Source organism: Myodes glareolus, chromosome 4 (genome assembly GCF_982192425.1).
Source record: "Myodes glareolus chromosome 4, mMyoGla1.1, whole genome shotgun sequence".
NCBI lineage: Eukaryota > Metazoa > Chordata > Mammalia > Rodentia > Cricetidae > Myodes > Myodes glareolus.
Genome location: NC_142029.1, coordinates 77,444,398 through 77,460,286, shown reverse-complemented (window position 1 = coordinate 77,460,286; position 15,889 = coordinate 77,444,398). Strand labels below are relative to the sequence as shown.

Here is a 15,889-nt window from a genome sequence, read left to right as displayed (position 1 = left end):
CAGTGCTAGGAGTCAGAAGGAGCCACAGATACATTGTGCTGACCTTGAACTTGCTACGCAACCAAGGGTGAACTCCCGACTCTGCCTCCTAAGTGCTGGAATTGCAGACGTGCACATCATGATAGACTTATGTGATGCCGGCGGGGGTGGGGATCAAGCCTCAGGGCTAATGCAGGACAGGCAAGCACTTTGCCAACTGAGTTATAGTCCAGCATTCTTAAGAATATCTTTTATATATCCACGGACAAGTCCATTCCTTTTTATAATATATCTTGATCATACCCATCCTCAACTCCTTCTTACCACCTCTTACACATCCCCCTCCCGTGTTCACGACCCCACTGAGCCCAATTAGTGCTGCCTGCTGGAGAGTCGCCTGACCTTCTGGGCTTGACCTTGTGCAGGTGACCTTAACTACAGCAACGAGCTCGTGCGTGCAGCTACCGTGCTGTATCCAAGAAGACGCTTGTCCGTGTCTTAAAAATTAATCTTTCCAGACTTCATCTGTGATTTTTTTTTTAAGCGAACATTCCTTAGCCACGAGTACTTATCCTGACCATCCTGACCCCACATCCACTTTTCTTTCTTTCATATGTTTAAACTGGAACCATTCTTTGTGACTCTTTTTTTTTGGGGGGGCGGGGGGGGAGAATACTTGCAAGAAGAAGAAAAATTACTGGATTGTTTGGTGATGACCCGGTCCTCTGAATTTAGGACTTCTTCCAGGGGTTAAGCAATCTCCACAGTGAGCTGGGCCATTTCTCCCGTCTGCAGCCTCTGCAGCTGACCTTTGCCACTGGGTAGAAAGTGCTGTGCAGTGTGTGACCCTCCCTCTGCTGCTCCTTTTCTCCTAAGCTCCCCTCTCCAGTAATTTCGTCCCTCCCTGGAACAGTCGGGAAATCTGAGGTCGATTTTACTGTTAGTGTTTAGCAGACCTCAGAGCATCTGAGGTCTATTTTAACACTGGCCTCTGAGGGGTGGGCCGAGCTGAAGGAAGACTGATAGCTCCAGATTCCAAAGCCAACTTCCCAGGGTGATCCCTGGCTCCTGGAGGAGGGGGCAGGAGAGCAGCGGGCTGGTGGCTCAGAGCTGAGACAGGATGGAATCCGGCTTTACCTCTAAGGACACTTATCTAAATCATTTTAATCCCCGGGATTACTTGGAAAAATATTACAGCTTTGGGTCCAGACACTGTGCAGAAAACGTGATCCTCAGACATCTGCTGGAAAATCTTTTTAAGATATTCTGCCTGGGTGAGTTTGTCGGTCTATGTATGAGTCACACTGCGTCTCAGGGGATGGCTGGACTTGTGTCTAGCCATCGTTCCTGGACAGTCTCTGGGCATCACTCATTCCTTTAATGAGAGTAAAAATTGATGTTGGCTTAGCTGTTTTACAGTTTACAAAGTTCTTTTATCTCCACTGTCTTGAGAAATGAAGCCAGAGGGCCCGAGTGCTGTTCTTGCTTCTACAGTGACTTACCAGGTGGCTCGAAGGAGCCATCCAACCTCATGGGACACTTTAGAGAGTCTAAGAGAGCAGAGAGCTGGGGTGCAGGATGCAAGAGACTGATGCAGAAGGTCCTCCATGAGTCTGAGGTCGGCCTGGACTGCATAGTGCTTTCTCTGCATAGCCTGGACTATAGAGTCAGACTCTGTCTCCAACAAATAAATAGATTAAAAGTTTTATTTCTTAATTGAAAGGAATATTTTCCCATGAGGTAAAGACCTCCTCAAATATTAAGAACTGGGTACTTTGATCATTACTTAATCTCAGTGTTTTTCATTTATTTTTATTTATGTGTGTCTGTGTAAGTCTGTGTCCCCATGTTGCATGCCTGTGCTTGCGTGGGGCCAGAAGAAGGCATCAGGTGTCCTCTTCCGTCATCCTCTCCCTAGACCTTTGAGACAGAGTCTCTTCCTAAACCTGGGGTTGCGTCTTGGCTAACCTGGAAGTCAGTAAGCCCCAGAGAGCCTCTCCTCTCTGCTCCTCTCAGAGATGGGATTACTGGCATTTGCAAAATGCCTGACTTGTTAAATGGGTGCTGGCCCTCGTCACTGTGGAGTAAGTATTCATAACTGCTGGGACATCTCTCTAGTCCCTAAATTCAATTTGTTAACAACAACAAAAAAAATAAGTTTCTGTCAAAGCATTCCTTAAAAGTTTTTACCTTGTTTATGTCGTCATCTTTGGGGATCAGTGATCTGTATGCCAGATATAGATCTTGTCCCCCAACATTAAAATAGCCCAGCAAACAATGCCCCCATTCGGGACTGAGCTTGAGGTAGGGATAGAGAGTAGAAAGATTTACTACCAAATGATGTTAATGGAGAGTGGTGGGTGGTCCGGTTGTCTGGGGGCATTTTTTGGCACAATCCCAGTAAGATGGTGGAACTTCAGCTCAGCCTGTCCTCTTATGATACCTGATCCCTGCCTCCTCTGGACCAGGTGGTGTGAGAGGAGACCTCCTGATTGACATTGGCTCTGGCCCCACCATTTATCAGCTTCTCTCCGCCTGTGAGTCCTTCAAGGAGATCGTTGTCAGTGACTACACAGACCAGAACCTTCGGGAGCTGCAGAAGTGGCTGAAGAAGGAGCCAGGGGCCTTTGACTGGTCTCCAGTGGTCACCTATGTGTGTGATCTCGAAGGGAACAGGTAGGGTGATGGGTATCTGCTTTTCAGCTTTCTGAAGGGACCTGATGTTTCTATCAGTCCAGAAATGCCATTACAATTCAGTTGAAAAACACAAAAGAAACGCAAAGACAGAGACCAAAGGGAACTCCAGATGGAGAATGAGGGTTCAGGAGAACAGACTGGGTGCCCTCTGCACTCCCTGAGTATTATCTTATTGTCAGTCCTCCAACCAAAGCCACCAGAAACAGCACAACACTGACCAGGATTTTTAACCGACAGAAGTGATATGAAGCAACTCTGCCAGAAGAATCCATTACTCACCATCTGTAAAACTGCGCCTAAAGGGAACTGGGAGATGGTCAGTGGGTAAAGTGCTTGCCATAGAAATGCATGGTCCTGCGTTCGTATCCCTCCCATTTACTCAAAGAGCTGTCCTTTCTCCAGCTGTCATCCTTATTGAAAACCAGCTGATTGTAGACGCACGGGCTTAGTCCTGGGCTGTCAGCTGTGTTCCATTACTCTTTATTCTCTGGGTTTTTTGTGGTGATAGTGTGCTGTCTGGGTGCCTATAGCCTTGTTGTTGTTATTGTCCAAGTGAGGCAGTGTATGATTCCTGATTGTTTTCCCCTGGTGCTCTCTGGGCTTTGCATATCTATGGTTGTGTACAGATAGATTTTAGATGTTTTTTTTCCTACCCATCATTAATGTTTCATTAGGGATGACATTAGCTCCATAAATTGCTCGGGGTCATACGGACATGTTCGTGACCTTGGTTCTTCCTATCCGCGGACAGATCATTCCATTTTCTTGGTGTCTGCACTGTTCTTCTAGATTGATGTTTTCATTGTAAAGATTGTTGGCTTGTTTTAGTTAGTTTTATTCTGAGCTTATTTACTTATTTATTTATTGTAGCTATTGTACTAGAAATGACTTCTTGGTTTCTGTTTCAAATAATTCACTATTGGAGCAAAGCTATCCAGATGAGGGTTCTGGAAGGTTAGTACTTCTTGGTGCATGGTTAAAAGAACTAGCATCTATCCATCCATCCATTCATCCACCCATTTAACAAACTTAGTTGAACAACTGTGTTGTACCCCATAAGACTAGCTCTTAGGCCAGAGCAGAAGAAGCCCCTAAGTCTTATAACTCCTACCAAAGAAGGCAGATAAATATCAGGTGATTTAGGACCCTCAAGGGCAAGTTAAAGAGTATGGCATTTAGTAACAAATTGAGAGACTATTTTAATATGGCCATTTAACATAGAAACTTCTTACACATTTAGCATAAGTGAAGAAACATTCTTTAAAGCGAAGGTGAATCTTACTACTCTTTTTTATGTGAAGTACATGATTCCCCGGGACAGAATTGGAATAACTTGCTGTGAGGGTTTGAACACTATCAAAACGCATTAAACGAATAAAGAATTTACAAAGATTGACAGACTTTCAAAGAAAGCTTATTGAACAGAAGTTTTGCGCTATTTGAGACCAACACATCTCTCTGAAATGCAAAGCACTTGTCCAGAAAGCTCTGGGAACTACATTCCCACTTTCCCTAAATATCACAGCCCACATCTCATTCAAAAATGAGCCCTTCAGTCTAGCAGGCTACTAAGAGAATTATCTCCCTGCAGAATCGTCAGCCCAGAACAATTGCCTCTTAAGACGCCCTCCCCAGCCCCGTCACTGCCTGGATGAGGAACTGTACTTTTGGCAGGAGGTCCTGCGTGCCTTCCTTATCCTCACGCCGCATCCAGCAGCTTCTACTATTTCGAGAACGATAGTGATCCCATTCCGCTTACGTCTCTCTCACATCTCCGAGTCCCTCTATCAACTTACAGTCCATTTTCGCCGAGATTATTTCTTCTTTATCTGAAGATATTTCTTGTGCTGATGGCTTCCAAGGACAACAGAAGCTAGCTGCTTTCTTCTGCTGCTTTGGGAATACAGGTTGGACATTTGAAAATCACTCATGATTTTTTGAATCGTGGTTGTTTGAAAGTTTTCAGACATCAGTACCAAACTCTTATCTCAAACCACAAGATGTTATGTAATTACCCTAGGTCTGTCATGAGCAAGGAAAATAAGCTCTTTTCTTAAGAAATTCTAGAAAAAAGGAGCTGGCCTAGTCATTGGGAACTTTAAGAGGCCTTGCTGCTGAAGCAGGGAACCTGTGTTCAGTTCCAAGCACCCACATTTGGGTAGCTCACAGCTGCCTGTAACTCTAGTTTTAGGGGATCCATCTTCTGGATTCTAATGGCACCCCTCCACACACATACATATACACAAAAAGAAGATTTAGAAAAGAAATTCTAGAAATAACATGAATTAGCCCTTGGCCCCTTGAACAACATATTGCTTAGCCTTGGGATCCCCAGATTAGCAGCTTTAATACATCATGTAGTAGCATGTTAGAAATGCAGAGTCTGGGGCTGGAAAGGTGGCGCAGTGCTTAAGTGCACTGGCTGCTCTTCCAGAGGACCCGGGTTCAATTCCCAGCACCCACAAGAGAGCTAATAACTGTCTGTAGCTCCAGTTCCAGGGGCTCTGACTCCCTCTTCTGGCCTCTGATGGCACTAGACACACCCATTGTTGGTGAACAGACATACATGAAGCAAAGCACCCATATATGTTTTGTTTTTAAGAAGAGGAGATGCATACCTTCAGGCCTCCCTGACTGTGCACAGGGCTTGAGTTCCTTCTTCCATGAGATCTGCAGAGGTGACCATGACCGTGGGAGGAGAGTTGGGTCTAGAGCCAATATTCCCACAGACCCACCAGGATACCAGGATACCCAGGAGAAGGGAGTTGAGTTAGAGTGTGCTGTGTCAGCTCTTTTTCTCCGCCTATACAGCCTATGGGTTTGGAGAAGACAGGGACTTCCAGGTGCCCCTCTAGAGAGCAGTGGCCCCCCTGAGCCTTCCAGGAAAGAACTGGCTAGCATACTGGAATAGTGGCTGTTATCTGAAGCTAAAGGTTCCCACACAGAGGTTGGTAAGGGTTGGGCATAGTGGTACATTTTGGTTATTCCAGCACTCAGGAGGCAGAGACAGCAGCAGGATCTTCAAGGTCAAGGCCAGCCTGAGCTACAGAGTGATTCTAGCCTAGCCTCTGCTACAAGGCACTTGTTTGGTCTCATTCCAAGACCTACTTCTGATCAGGACCCTCCTCTCCTCTTTGTTGGAAGCAAGGGCTTACTTGGTAGCCCAGGCTAGCCTCCAACTTGTGTCTTGCTTCTTCTTCTAGGGTTCTGTGATTGCATGCCTTTCCATAGCGCCATTTAGACTTCCTAGGATAGAAAGCAAAATCCCAGTTTTGGAGATGGGTCTCACTATGTAGCCCTGACAGCCTGGAACTCGCTCTGTAGTCCAGACTGGCCTCGAACTCAGAGATCCGCTTGCCTCTCTCTCCAGAGTGCTGGGATCAAGGGTATGTGCTACCATTCCTGGCCTAGAAGGTAAAATTTTAAATTCAATCCACAAAAGCTTGTTTTGTCTGGAGCCCAGCATTTCATTTGCTTACGGACACACTCTTTTCCTTGCGTTCTCTACCAGGTTGGCTGGACACATGCCATCTTCTCATGCTGGACCATCCACCTCCCCTTGTTTCTCTCTTTGGCCTGGTCAGTGGTGACAGATGCCTCCTAGCGTCTCTGCTTACTTGGCTCCTTTTGAACTTGCCACTGTAGATCAAGCCAGGATCCCACATCCCATGACCCTTTCCTCCTTGATCGTATCCATTTTTACTTCTAATCTAATCCTTAGATTCACTGTTTTCCTTTCTTCCCTTCTGTAATCTCCAGGAAGACAGGAGCTGTTTCTCTCTTGTTCATCCCTGACTCCCCAGGACCTTTGGGTACCCCAGTACCTAGTACATAACCGAGGTTCAAATGCAAGTGTAAAATAAACAAATGGATGTATCCTGCCTTCCAGACTCCACGCCCTGCCTACACTGTCTACCTGATTCAGGCGTGGACTGTGCCTAAAGGTTATGGACAACTCTTCCTGTCTCTCGTAATGCTGATATGCAAGTTTATCTGACTTTTCTTTCGTTGTTGTTTAGAGACAGGGTCTTGTGCACCACACCTAGCCTTAAACTCCTTCTGTACTCGAGAATGACCTTGAACTCCTGACTCTCCTTCCTCCACCTCCTGAATGCTGGGACTAAGGGCCAGTACCTTCACACCAGGCTTCTTCAGCCTTTATGTCCTTGGGCTGTGTTGATGGCTTTGTCACGGGAAAGTGTGCTGAAGGCTACTGGGATGGGGACTCGGGCAGGGGAATGGAATGGAAGGGGCTCCTGTGGAGATTTTGACTTACTTGCTGCCTTGCTTCTCCGAGAGTAGGCAGAATCGCAAGATAATTGCTGGGTATGGGAAGACATTCTTACAAAGCGCTCTTGCAGGAATCCTTACCTGTTCTTTCCTTCTCTGCCGTGTCCCTTGGGTTTGTGTAGCTAGCATATACACAGGGGAAATGGCAGCCTCTATTTGAAAGAGTCAATCTTTACAAGGAGAGCAATGGCCACGCCGCAGTTAGCTTTCTGTAAACCAAGCTCCATGCTGCTCCGGTCTGTGTTTATCACCTTCTCCTTGAGCTAAACGTGAGGCTGAGTGGTAATTGCCTGGGTCTCCAGGAGAGTCCATTTCCCTGTGGGTGTTACCCACAGTCCTCCAGGAGCCCCGCGGGGTAATCTTTACATAGCTGCCTTGGCAACTGAGTTCACCAATGTTTGCTAAGCAGCCAAGGACAAGCAGGTACCAGCAGCGGTGGGAGAGCCTAACAAATTCCCCTTCTCAAATTGGCACATGTCCTGTGAGCTTTCGAGATTTCACAGTAGGCTTCACAGTGTGGGAACAATTTTCATCATCGACTGACTGGCAAGTGCTAGTTCTGTGGTAATTTGTGTCTTTAAAATAGCTTAATACACAATAGGGCACAAAGGTCCACTTTGCTTCTGACGTAATCGCTTAAATACACATTCTAACAATGTCCCCAGCCTAGAGTAGCATTTTAACCCCCTCCCAAATCACCATGTTCTATTGCCTTAGCCTCTTCTATACACTTGTTGTGTATATGTGTAGACAGGGAATTCTGTTTTTTTCTGATCTACTTTCTTTACTTATTTTCATAGACATCTATTGTTTAATAATCAGTTTTTCTTCTTAACATGCTCTGTCAAATCATCTGTATTGTAGCAGGGTTGGGTGACATGCCTGCTTTTAGGATGATGGTTGTTCTACTTTGCCCAGGACTGCATAAAGAATCCAGAACAAAAAATTTCAGCATAGGAATCTTTTAAACTGGAAAAATCCAAGGCAAATCATCACAAAGTGGTTGCTATCGGATTAAGGACACAGGTAGACCCAATCATGGGTAATCTTTTAAAAGATTTATTTTTATTATATTAAAGTATGTGTGTGTTTCTCTGTGTGGGTATGTGACCACAGGTTCAGGAACCCATGGGAGTCAGGGAATGTCAGATGCCTTCAAGCTAGAGTGACAGGTGATTGTGAGCTGCCCGGCGTGGCTGCTAGGACCTCAACTAATGACATGACCACTCCATGGAATGGTTGGAGAGAAGGTTTTTAATGTAGAGATGAGAGATAGAACAGCCAGAGGCATCTGGAAGAGCCCAGAGCAGAGAGAGAAAGAAATACACTGAACATGGCCAGCAGACCGGACACGGCCAGGACTATCTTCAAGAGAGGTGAGAACAGCAGAGGTTAGAGAAAAGTGAGAGTGTGGCAGGAACAGAACACACACACACACACACACACACACACACACACGGGGGGGGGGAGAGGGGGGGAGGGAGGGAGGAAGAGAGCAAACATAGTGAGATTAGCAGGGTTTAAGGAGAATGAGCAGGGGGTGGGAAGCCAATGCGCTGGAGGAAGTTTACGATGGGGGGCATGGGGACTAGGATGCTAGCATGGACTTTGAAATGTGTAGCAGGTCCTCGGGATACTGAAGGAGCCTGGAGGCCAGCGTGAGCTTTGATGTGCTAATAGGCACCATATGTAGCTATATGCTCCTTCTGCCAGAGATAAGGGACATGACTCCTTTAGGTAGATGGAATCAGTTCCACAAGTTCCTGAGGAAGGCTGACTTTAATCTAACTGCCAGAAATCCTCCGACAGTCCAGCTTGAGCTCATAGGACTGCCTTTTGGGGTTTGGGGAATTCGAGTTTCCTTTGGACCTGGCACCCAAGTCCTCTGCCAGAGCAGTGTGGACTCTCCACTACTGAACCACTTGCTAAGCCTCCGCCTCCTTCTGTGTGATTCTCACTGTCTTCTCCCCAACACTCCCTCTCATCCCCTTTCTTCTCCACAGTTTTGCTACATAACCCTGGGCTGGCCTGGACTCACATATCACCCACTCTGGTCTTGAACTCATAATCCTCCTGTTTCACCTCGCCTTGTGAGAGCTAGTATTAAAGGTAGATGCCCCAATGCCTGGCGGACCTTTATTTTTAGATAGGGTGGCTTACTGAGCTAGGACCATACCATCAATAGATACATTTTAAAATGGAACCCAGTTTTCAGTGTATCCACAACACTGTGTAATCTCATGATTTTAGAGTATTTTTGTAAATTCCCCAAAGAAATTCTCACCCTTGCCAACTTCCTCAGCCTCTAGTAATCTCTTCCCTGTTTTTAGTCTCTAGAGCCTTCTTGGACATTGCGTGAAAGCAGGGTTGTGTAACACATGACCTTTGGTTCTGGCTTCTGTTACTTAGTATTGTGTCTCCCGCGTCCACCCATGTTGTAGCACACATCAGAATCCATGGCTGGCAATTAATTTCCTCAGCTGTGTATCTCCCACATCAGAGTTACTGATTTATAGGCTGTTGGGTATTTAAATTGTCTTGGGTCATTTAAGGGCATGCATATACAAGTTTGTGTGTGGATATGTTTTGTTTGTCTTAAGTGGTAGTTTAAATGCAATTGGTCCCCATAGGGAGTGGCACTATTAGGACGTGTGGCTTTGTTGGAGTGGGTACGGCCTTGTTGGAGGAAGTGTGTCACTGTGGAGGTGGGCTTTGAGGTCTCAGATATGCTCAAGCCATGCCCAGTGTCTCAACAGTTCACTTCCTATTGCCTGCAAGATGTAGGCTCCTCCTCCAGCACCATATCTACCTGTACGCCACCATGTTCCACCATGATGACAATGGCTGTAAGCCACCCCTCTAAATGTCTTCCCTTATAAGAGCTGCCATGGTCACCGTGTCTCTTCACAGCAATCAAAACCCTAACTAAGTCATTCACGAGTGGAATTCAGGGCCATGCAGAAACTTCATGTTTAACTTTTGGAGAAACTTTTAGGCTATTCTCCAAAGCAGTTGGACTGTTTTAAATTCTCCCTGGTAGTGTAGGCAGGCATGTTCCTTGCCAACACTTGTTACCTGTCTTTTTTATGCTAGCCCTCCTAGTACATGTGAAGTATAACCTTGTGGTTTGGGCATATTTCTCTGATGGCTGGTGATACTCTCTTTCCCTCTGCCTATAATCAAGCCTCTCAAATGAAAAGTTATAGCAAATTCAAAGGACACTGGCAACTAACGGAAGGCGCCAGACAAATGCTCAAACTAGATGGCCACAGACAACTTCACCCACCTGAAATCTTTCTGCCTAGAGGCAAATTTAAGTTTTCTTAAACCATTGACGCTTCCTTAAAACCAGAACTTGTCCCAGCTTGAGCTCTTCCTTCTTGGTGGATGTTGGAGTACCATCAACTGTCTCCATCAAATGGCCATCTCATCTCCTGGGGTCTGTATCAGACAGCTATGTTCCCTGAGTTTACAGCTGTGCAGTGCCCAGGTGCTTTGTCAACCAATTTTGTCAAAGGGTTCTGCACCAGTAGTCTAGGCTCCTGCTGGGAGCTCAGGGCCCTGGGTACTCCATTCCCTTTCTCTTTGGCTTTCTGCTATGTTTTTTTTTTCCTTTTCTGGTTCCCCTTTCCCCCTCTTCAGTTCATCTGGTGGGCTCCACGTGTTTGTTTATTACTCTGTTCCTTCTTTTCTCCCCTCGCAGACGTGAAATGGACCCCACGTATCAGTCAACTTTCCATTTTGGTAGCTAATAACTGAGTCAGTAGCTCTGCAAAGAGAAAGACTCCTTTCAGCCCACAGTTCCAGGCCGCTTATAAAGCTATGGTGAAGGATCAGGGTAGGAACATGTGATGGAGAAAAGCCGCTCACCAGCAGAGAGAAGACACCAGGACCCTACAATCCCCGTTGGGGCATGTCCACAGCAACGGCTCCCTAGGCCCCACCTTAATGGGCTCCACCACCTCTCAGTAGAACCCAACCTTTCACACAACAGCCTTTGAGGGACATTCTGGATATAAACTACAGGACCAACCAGACATGACCTCATTTCCTGTTCCTGCTTTCTCATCTCTATCGATTAATTGAAATTCCATTGAATTGACCAAAAGAGACAGTTGTCTTGATGGGGTTACCAAGAAAATAAGGTTAGGAAAGCCACAGTCAGGAGAAAGGGACTGACCCGAGCCCCTGGCCACAGTGGTAAGATAACCAATGAGGCTTTCTCTTGGTGTCATTTGTTTATTTATTCATTTTTTGAGCCAGAGACTCACAGAGCTTCTTGTAGCCCAGACTGACCTTTAACTCATCAGGTAGCCAACATCTGATCCTCCTGCCTCCGCCCTCTGAGTGTTGGAACTGCAGGCAGTACCACACCCACGCCTAGTTTATGTGATGCTGGGGATGGAACCCAGGACATAATACACGTTAGACAAGCACTCGGTTGATTGAGCCAAATCTCCAGGCCCCACGACCAACAGCTTGTAAACCTGTCTAGGCTGGATCCCATCCCCTCACCAACAGGTAACTACTGTAAAGACAATTGTTCAGCATCTAAGCTCCATTATTTACTGTGTGAGAGTCAAATAGCTGCCACCTTGCAGTCTGACAAAGCAGTCAAGGACAGTGCTGATCACTTAAAAACATATATTAATAAAAGGTGGGAGAAGGGCAATTCCATGGAGGGCAGTTCGTTTCCGAAGCAGATGGATGGGAGCTATTGTGATTGTTTTCATGACTCAGCTTGGGGTAACATTCAGACACCGGAGTAGGATGAATTTAAGAACCACAGTATGGTCCACACTGACACACATCCTCAGCCCCAACCTGGGGTCCCCATATGTCGAGCAGTGAGTGATGCTGGTCTGTGTGTGTTTTCCAGAACCAAGGGACCTGAGAAGGAGGAGAAGTTGAGGCGGGCAATCAAGCAGGTGCTGAAGTGTGACGTGACTCAGAGCCAGCCCCTGGGGAAAGTCTCTCTGCCTCCGGCTGATTGCCTGCTCAGCACGCTGTGTTTGGACGCTGCCTGCCCTGACCTCCCCACCTACCGCACTGCCCTCAGGAACCTGGGCAGCCTGCTCAAGCCGGGGGGCTGCCTGGTGTTGGTGGATGCCCTTAAGAGTAGCTATTACATGATCGGAGAGAAGAGATTTTCCAGCCTTCCCCTGGGATGGGAGGCCGTTCGAGATGCCGTGGAAGAGGCTGGCTATACCATTGAGCAGTTTGAGGTGATTTCCCAGAATTACTCTTCTGCCACAGCCAACAATGAAGGACTGTTCTCCCTCGTGGGGCGCAAGCCAGGCAGAGCTGAATGACATCCTGTGATCCCAATTAAAGGTTTGCTGGTTCGTTTCGGACTATGATGCTGACAAGCGTTGTTCATTGTGTGGTGTAGACGCTGACTGGTGGGGCCCCATGGTTCAGGTTGGGGTGGGCAGTCTAGGAGAAGCCCATGGGTCATTCCTTAGTGTTCCATATACACATTAACACTCTGGGACCCCCAGGTGAGTAGCTGAGACATCTGGTGTCCTCTACCTGTACACACACTAGAAGCTTCACCACCACAAACACGCAGTTATCATGCCTGACTACAGAGATAACCGTTTTTCACTGTTCACCTCCCAGGGAGTGGCTGTGTCCTTCTCTTGCCTTCTTCCTGGAGAGACTGGCACAACCCAGTTTCTGATGCTGATGAATCTGCTCTGGGCCGGACACTCTCTAATAGACGTTTCCTCTACCAGCACCGGTCTGACTTCAGGGACCAGAGAGCAGCTGACCTGTATTTCTTCCAATTCATCCCAGTGATTCAGATGTTTTTCTTTTCTAAAGCTCATCACCACTTACAAATTCCACCACTCCTTCGGCAAGTTATCTAACCTCTCCGTGCCTCGGTTTCCTCCTTCACAAGATGAGATTGAAATAGAACCGCTTGTTAAGATAATGAAAACAAATTACAAGCTAGAAAGAATCCAGAGGGATGCTCGGTACTCGGAGGGCATCTAATAAATGTTAATGATCATGATCATAATTATCATCACAATCACCATACGCCCATCTTTGCTACTAGTTGCCAAAGCAGCTGAGAAGAGGTGCTCCCATGCCCAAGTAGGAAAGGAGTCCTTCTCTGGGCTCTCCACTGCTGTGGCTGTCAAGAGCATCCACAAGAAAATAGTACCCCACCACACACCGCCAGTTCCTCCTGATTCAAGAGCTATCCAGCAAGCGTGTATTTAGCACCCTCCATGCGCCTTCCCTGTGCCAGATCCTAGGGATGGAAATGAAGCTCCAGTGACAGCTGCCTCAAGGGTCCTCATCTTTGCAGACACAGTGACGTGACAAGAGCTCCCAGATGCTACCAGAGACAGTGCTCTCTCAGTCCCCGCCCCAAGTCCTCCTGTTCAGCATCTTCTGCTCCGGCAGTCCTTCCTGACAGCACCTGGGAAGGCCAGGTGAAGAAAGCTACTCCCCTGCCTGTGTGTCAGAGCCATGCTGGCTTCCTGCCCAAGAGGCAGAGAACACATTCTGTCTCTACTAGGGTTAGCCAACAGCCAGATGGCAAATACTTTTTGACTTTGTGGGCCGTACAGTCTTTCTTTATGGTTTGATTGATTGATTGATTGATTGATTGATTGAGGAGTGAGTGAGTGTGTGTTAGACAGTGTCTCACTATGTAGTCCTAGCTGTCCTGAGACTCACTACGTAGACCAGGCTGGCCTTGAACTCACAGAGCTCCACCTGCCTCTGCCTTCCAAGTGCTGAGACTTAAGGCATGTTCTGACATGTCTGGCCTTGGTCATAATACCTTTGATCACAGCTAATTCCACCCTACAGCTGGAGCAGAGTGAGCCACAGATGACGTGTGAGTAAAAATGCATCTTCCCTTACTAAAACAGGTGGATAGGTAGGTTTGGACCAAGGGCTATGGTTTATAGACATTAGATCGGGATCTGAAGCAGCCTTATTTGTGGCTCAAGTTTAATGAAGTTTCTTGTGTACACTTTGGTTATCTTGCGATACTCAGTCTACTTGTAAGGGAGCTCAGCCCCTATACAAAGTTGAGGACAGGGGGCAGATGGGATATTGTTTCTTCTCATTCTGCCCTTACTCTCTCTCTCTCTGTCTTTATTGCTGTTCCCCTCAATCAAAACCTCCCAGTCTGAAGCCATTCCACAGATGCAAACAGCAAATGAGGAAACAAGCAGGGCCAGGGGAATGCCAGGCGGAATGTCCAGTACACCAAAAATTTTCACACTGAAAGTCATAATACTCACTGGAGTATCATAAAATCAATTGAGGGCACCACAATTGCACATTATAAAAATGACAGGGAACAAGCTGGACAAAAGCAAATCCCCAATAATAAAGCAGCCTGCACCAACATTTTATGAAGTTTTGTCTTACAAATCTACATAGCTCTCTGCTCCCACACTGGCCTGCATTTAGGCACAGTTACGTTAGCGCTGTAGGCACCCTTCCACTCACTGGCTTCGTGGCTGTGGATCTCTCTGACAGGTGTCTATTGCATGCCCGCGACTGCTGTTTTAGTTTCTTTTCGGTTGCTGTGATAAAATACTCCACTAAAAAGAATGTTTCTTTCAACTTACAATTCCAGGTTACAGCACACCATTGTGGGGACGTCAAGGCAGGAACTTCGAGTGGCTGATCATATCACGTCCACAGCCAAGAGCAGAGAGATAGGGATGCGTTCATAATCAATTGTTTGCTTGTCCTCGGCTCAATTTCGCCACTCTTACATAGTTTAAGACTCCTTGCTTAGGGAGTGGTGCTTCCCACAGTGGGCTGGGTCTTCCCACATCACTTGACTTAAGACCAGATCCCCACAGACATCCCCACAGCCCAAGCCAATGTAGACGACCCTTCCCTGAGACTCTCATTCTAGGTGGTTCTAGGCTGTGTCAAGTTGACAATTAAAGCCAGCCATCACAACTCCATGATGTATTTGATACTGGAGTATGAGATAGCTTGTGCTCATTACTGGCGGTGATCCAAAAAGTTGGAAAACAACTTGCCTATCCTCTGGGGTTCTGGGATTGGACTATGAGTACCCACATATTTTTTTCCCAGTAGAGGTAAGATATGTAGCTTCTTCCTCCTAGAAACTTGGAGAAACTGACAAACAAATGTAACACCATGAGGAAAGGAAGGGCGCAGATGGAGTATCAGTAGCACTGGGTGCTTGAAGGGAGGGTGCAAAAATCCACAGGACCTGTTCTGGGTCTTGTAGGCTGAATAAGGGTGTATGTTTTGCAAGTAGGAAGGGAAGAGAAGCGTGGGGGACAGTGTGTGCCGAAGCCTGAAATGACTCCTGCCAGTGGCAGACGCACCCTTTACCGGTTTGTTCTTTCAATGAAACCCAGACCTAAGCAAACATTTGGCTTCTGGCTTTTTTTGTTTGCCTTTTCTGAAATCAAACGCACCAACCAAGTCATGAGCAAACAGGTCATTCTGGTTCCAACTTGTAAATGTCTTTGACCGCTGACCTTGTTCAGCTTTTGCTAGTGGGCTTTCTGAGGGGAGCGTTGAACATTTCACCCTGCACAAACTTGTGTGATGCAGGAGACTATGTGGCTGAGGATAATGCCTTGGGGAAGACTGGGGGAAAGAAAGCTATTAAAGAGGTGGTTAGCTCATTCAGTGTCATGCGTCTCAGCCTTGGTAATTCCTATCATCTGGCTGTCAAGAGTAATCAAAGGAGATGTTCAAGATATGGCTTACCAGGCTCTGCTTTGAAGGCTGTGACTGCCTTTCGGCCAACTCAGAGATGCGAGGCAACCAGCAAATCATATAGATGGTGGGGGGGGGGGATGCTGGGAAGAATCATTAGAGCCCCACACCACTTTCATCAGCTGGAGACCTTGCTCAAAAACAGGGGCAATAGGTATCTCTCAGGACTGGACTGAAATCA

At 46.8% G+C, this 15,889-nt stretch overlaps 1 protein-coding gene across 1 annotated transcript; it reads left to right on the top strand.

Annotated features, from left to right (window-relative positions):
- Positions 1–782: 782 nt before the first annotated feature.
- Nnmt (nicotinamide N-methyltransferase) lies at positions 783–12,320 on the top strand. The gene is made up of 3 exons (XM_048417508.3): positions 783–1,253; positions 2,448–2,655; positions 11,846–12,320. The coding sequence occupies exons 1-3, from the start codon at positions 1,100–1,102 to the stop codon at positions 12,276–12,278; spliced, it is 795 nt and encodes a 264-aa protein (XP_048273465.2). The 5' UTR covers positions 783–1,099; the 3' UTR covers positions 12,279–12,320.
- Positions 12,321–15,889: the final 3,569 nt, after the last annotated feature.

Coding starts and splice junctions, on each gene's coding strand:
- Nnmt (XM_048417508.3), top strand. CDS start 1,100: ATGGAATCCGGCTTTACCTCTAAGGACACTTATCTAAATCATTTTAAT. Junction 1,254..2,447: donor TTTTAAGATATTCTGCCTGG/GTGAGTTTGTCG, acceptor CCTCTGGACCAG/GTGGTGTGAGAGGAGACCTC. Junction 2,656..11,845: donor TGTGATCTCGAAGGGAACAG/GTAGGGTGATGG, acceptor TGTGTTTTCCAG/AACCAAGGGACCTGAGAAGG.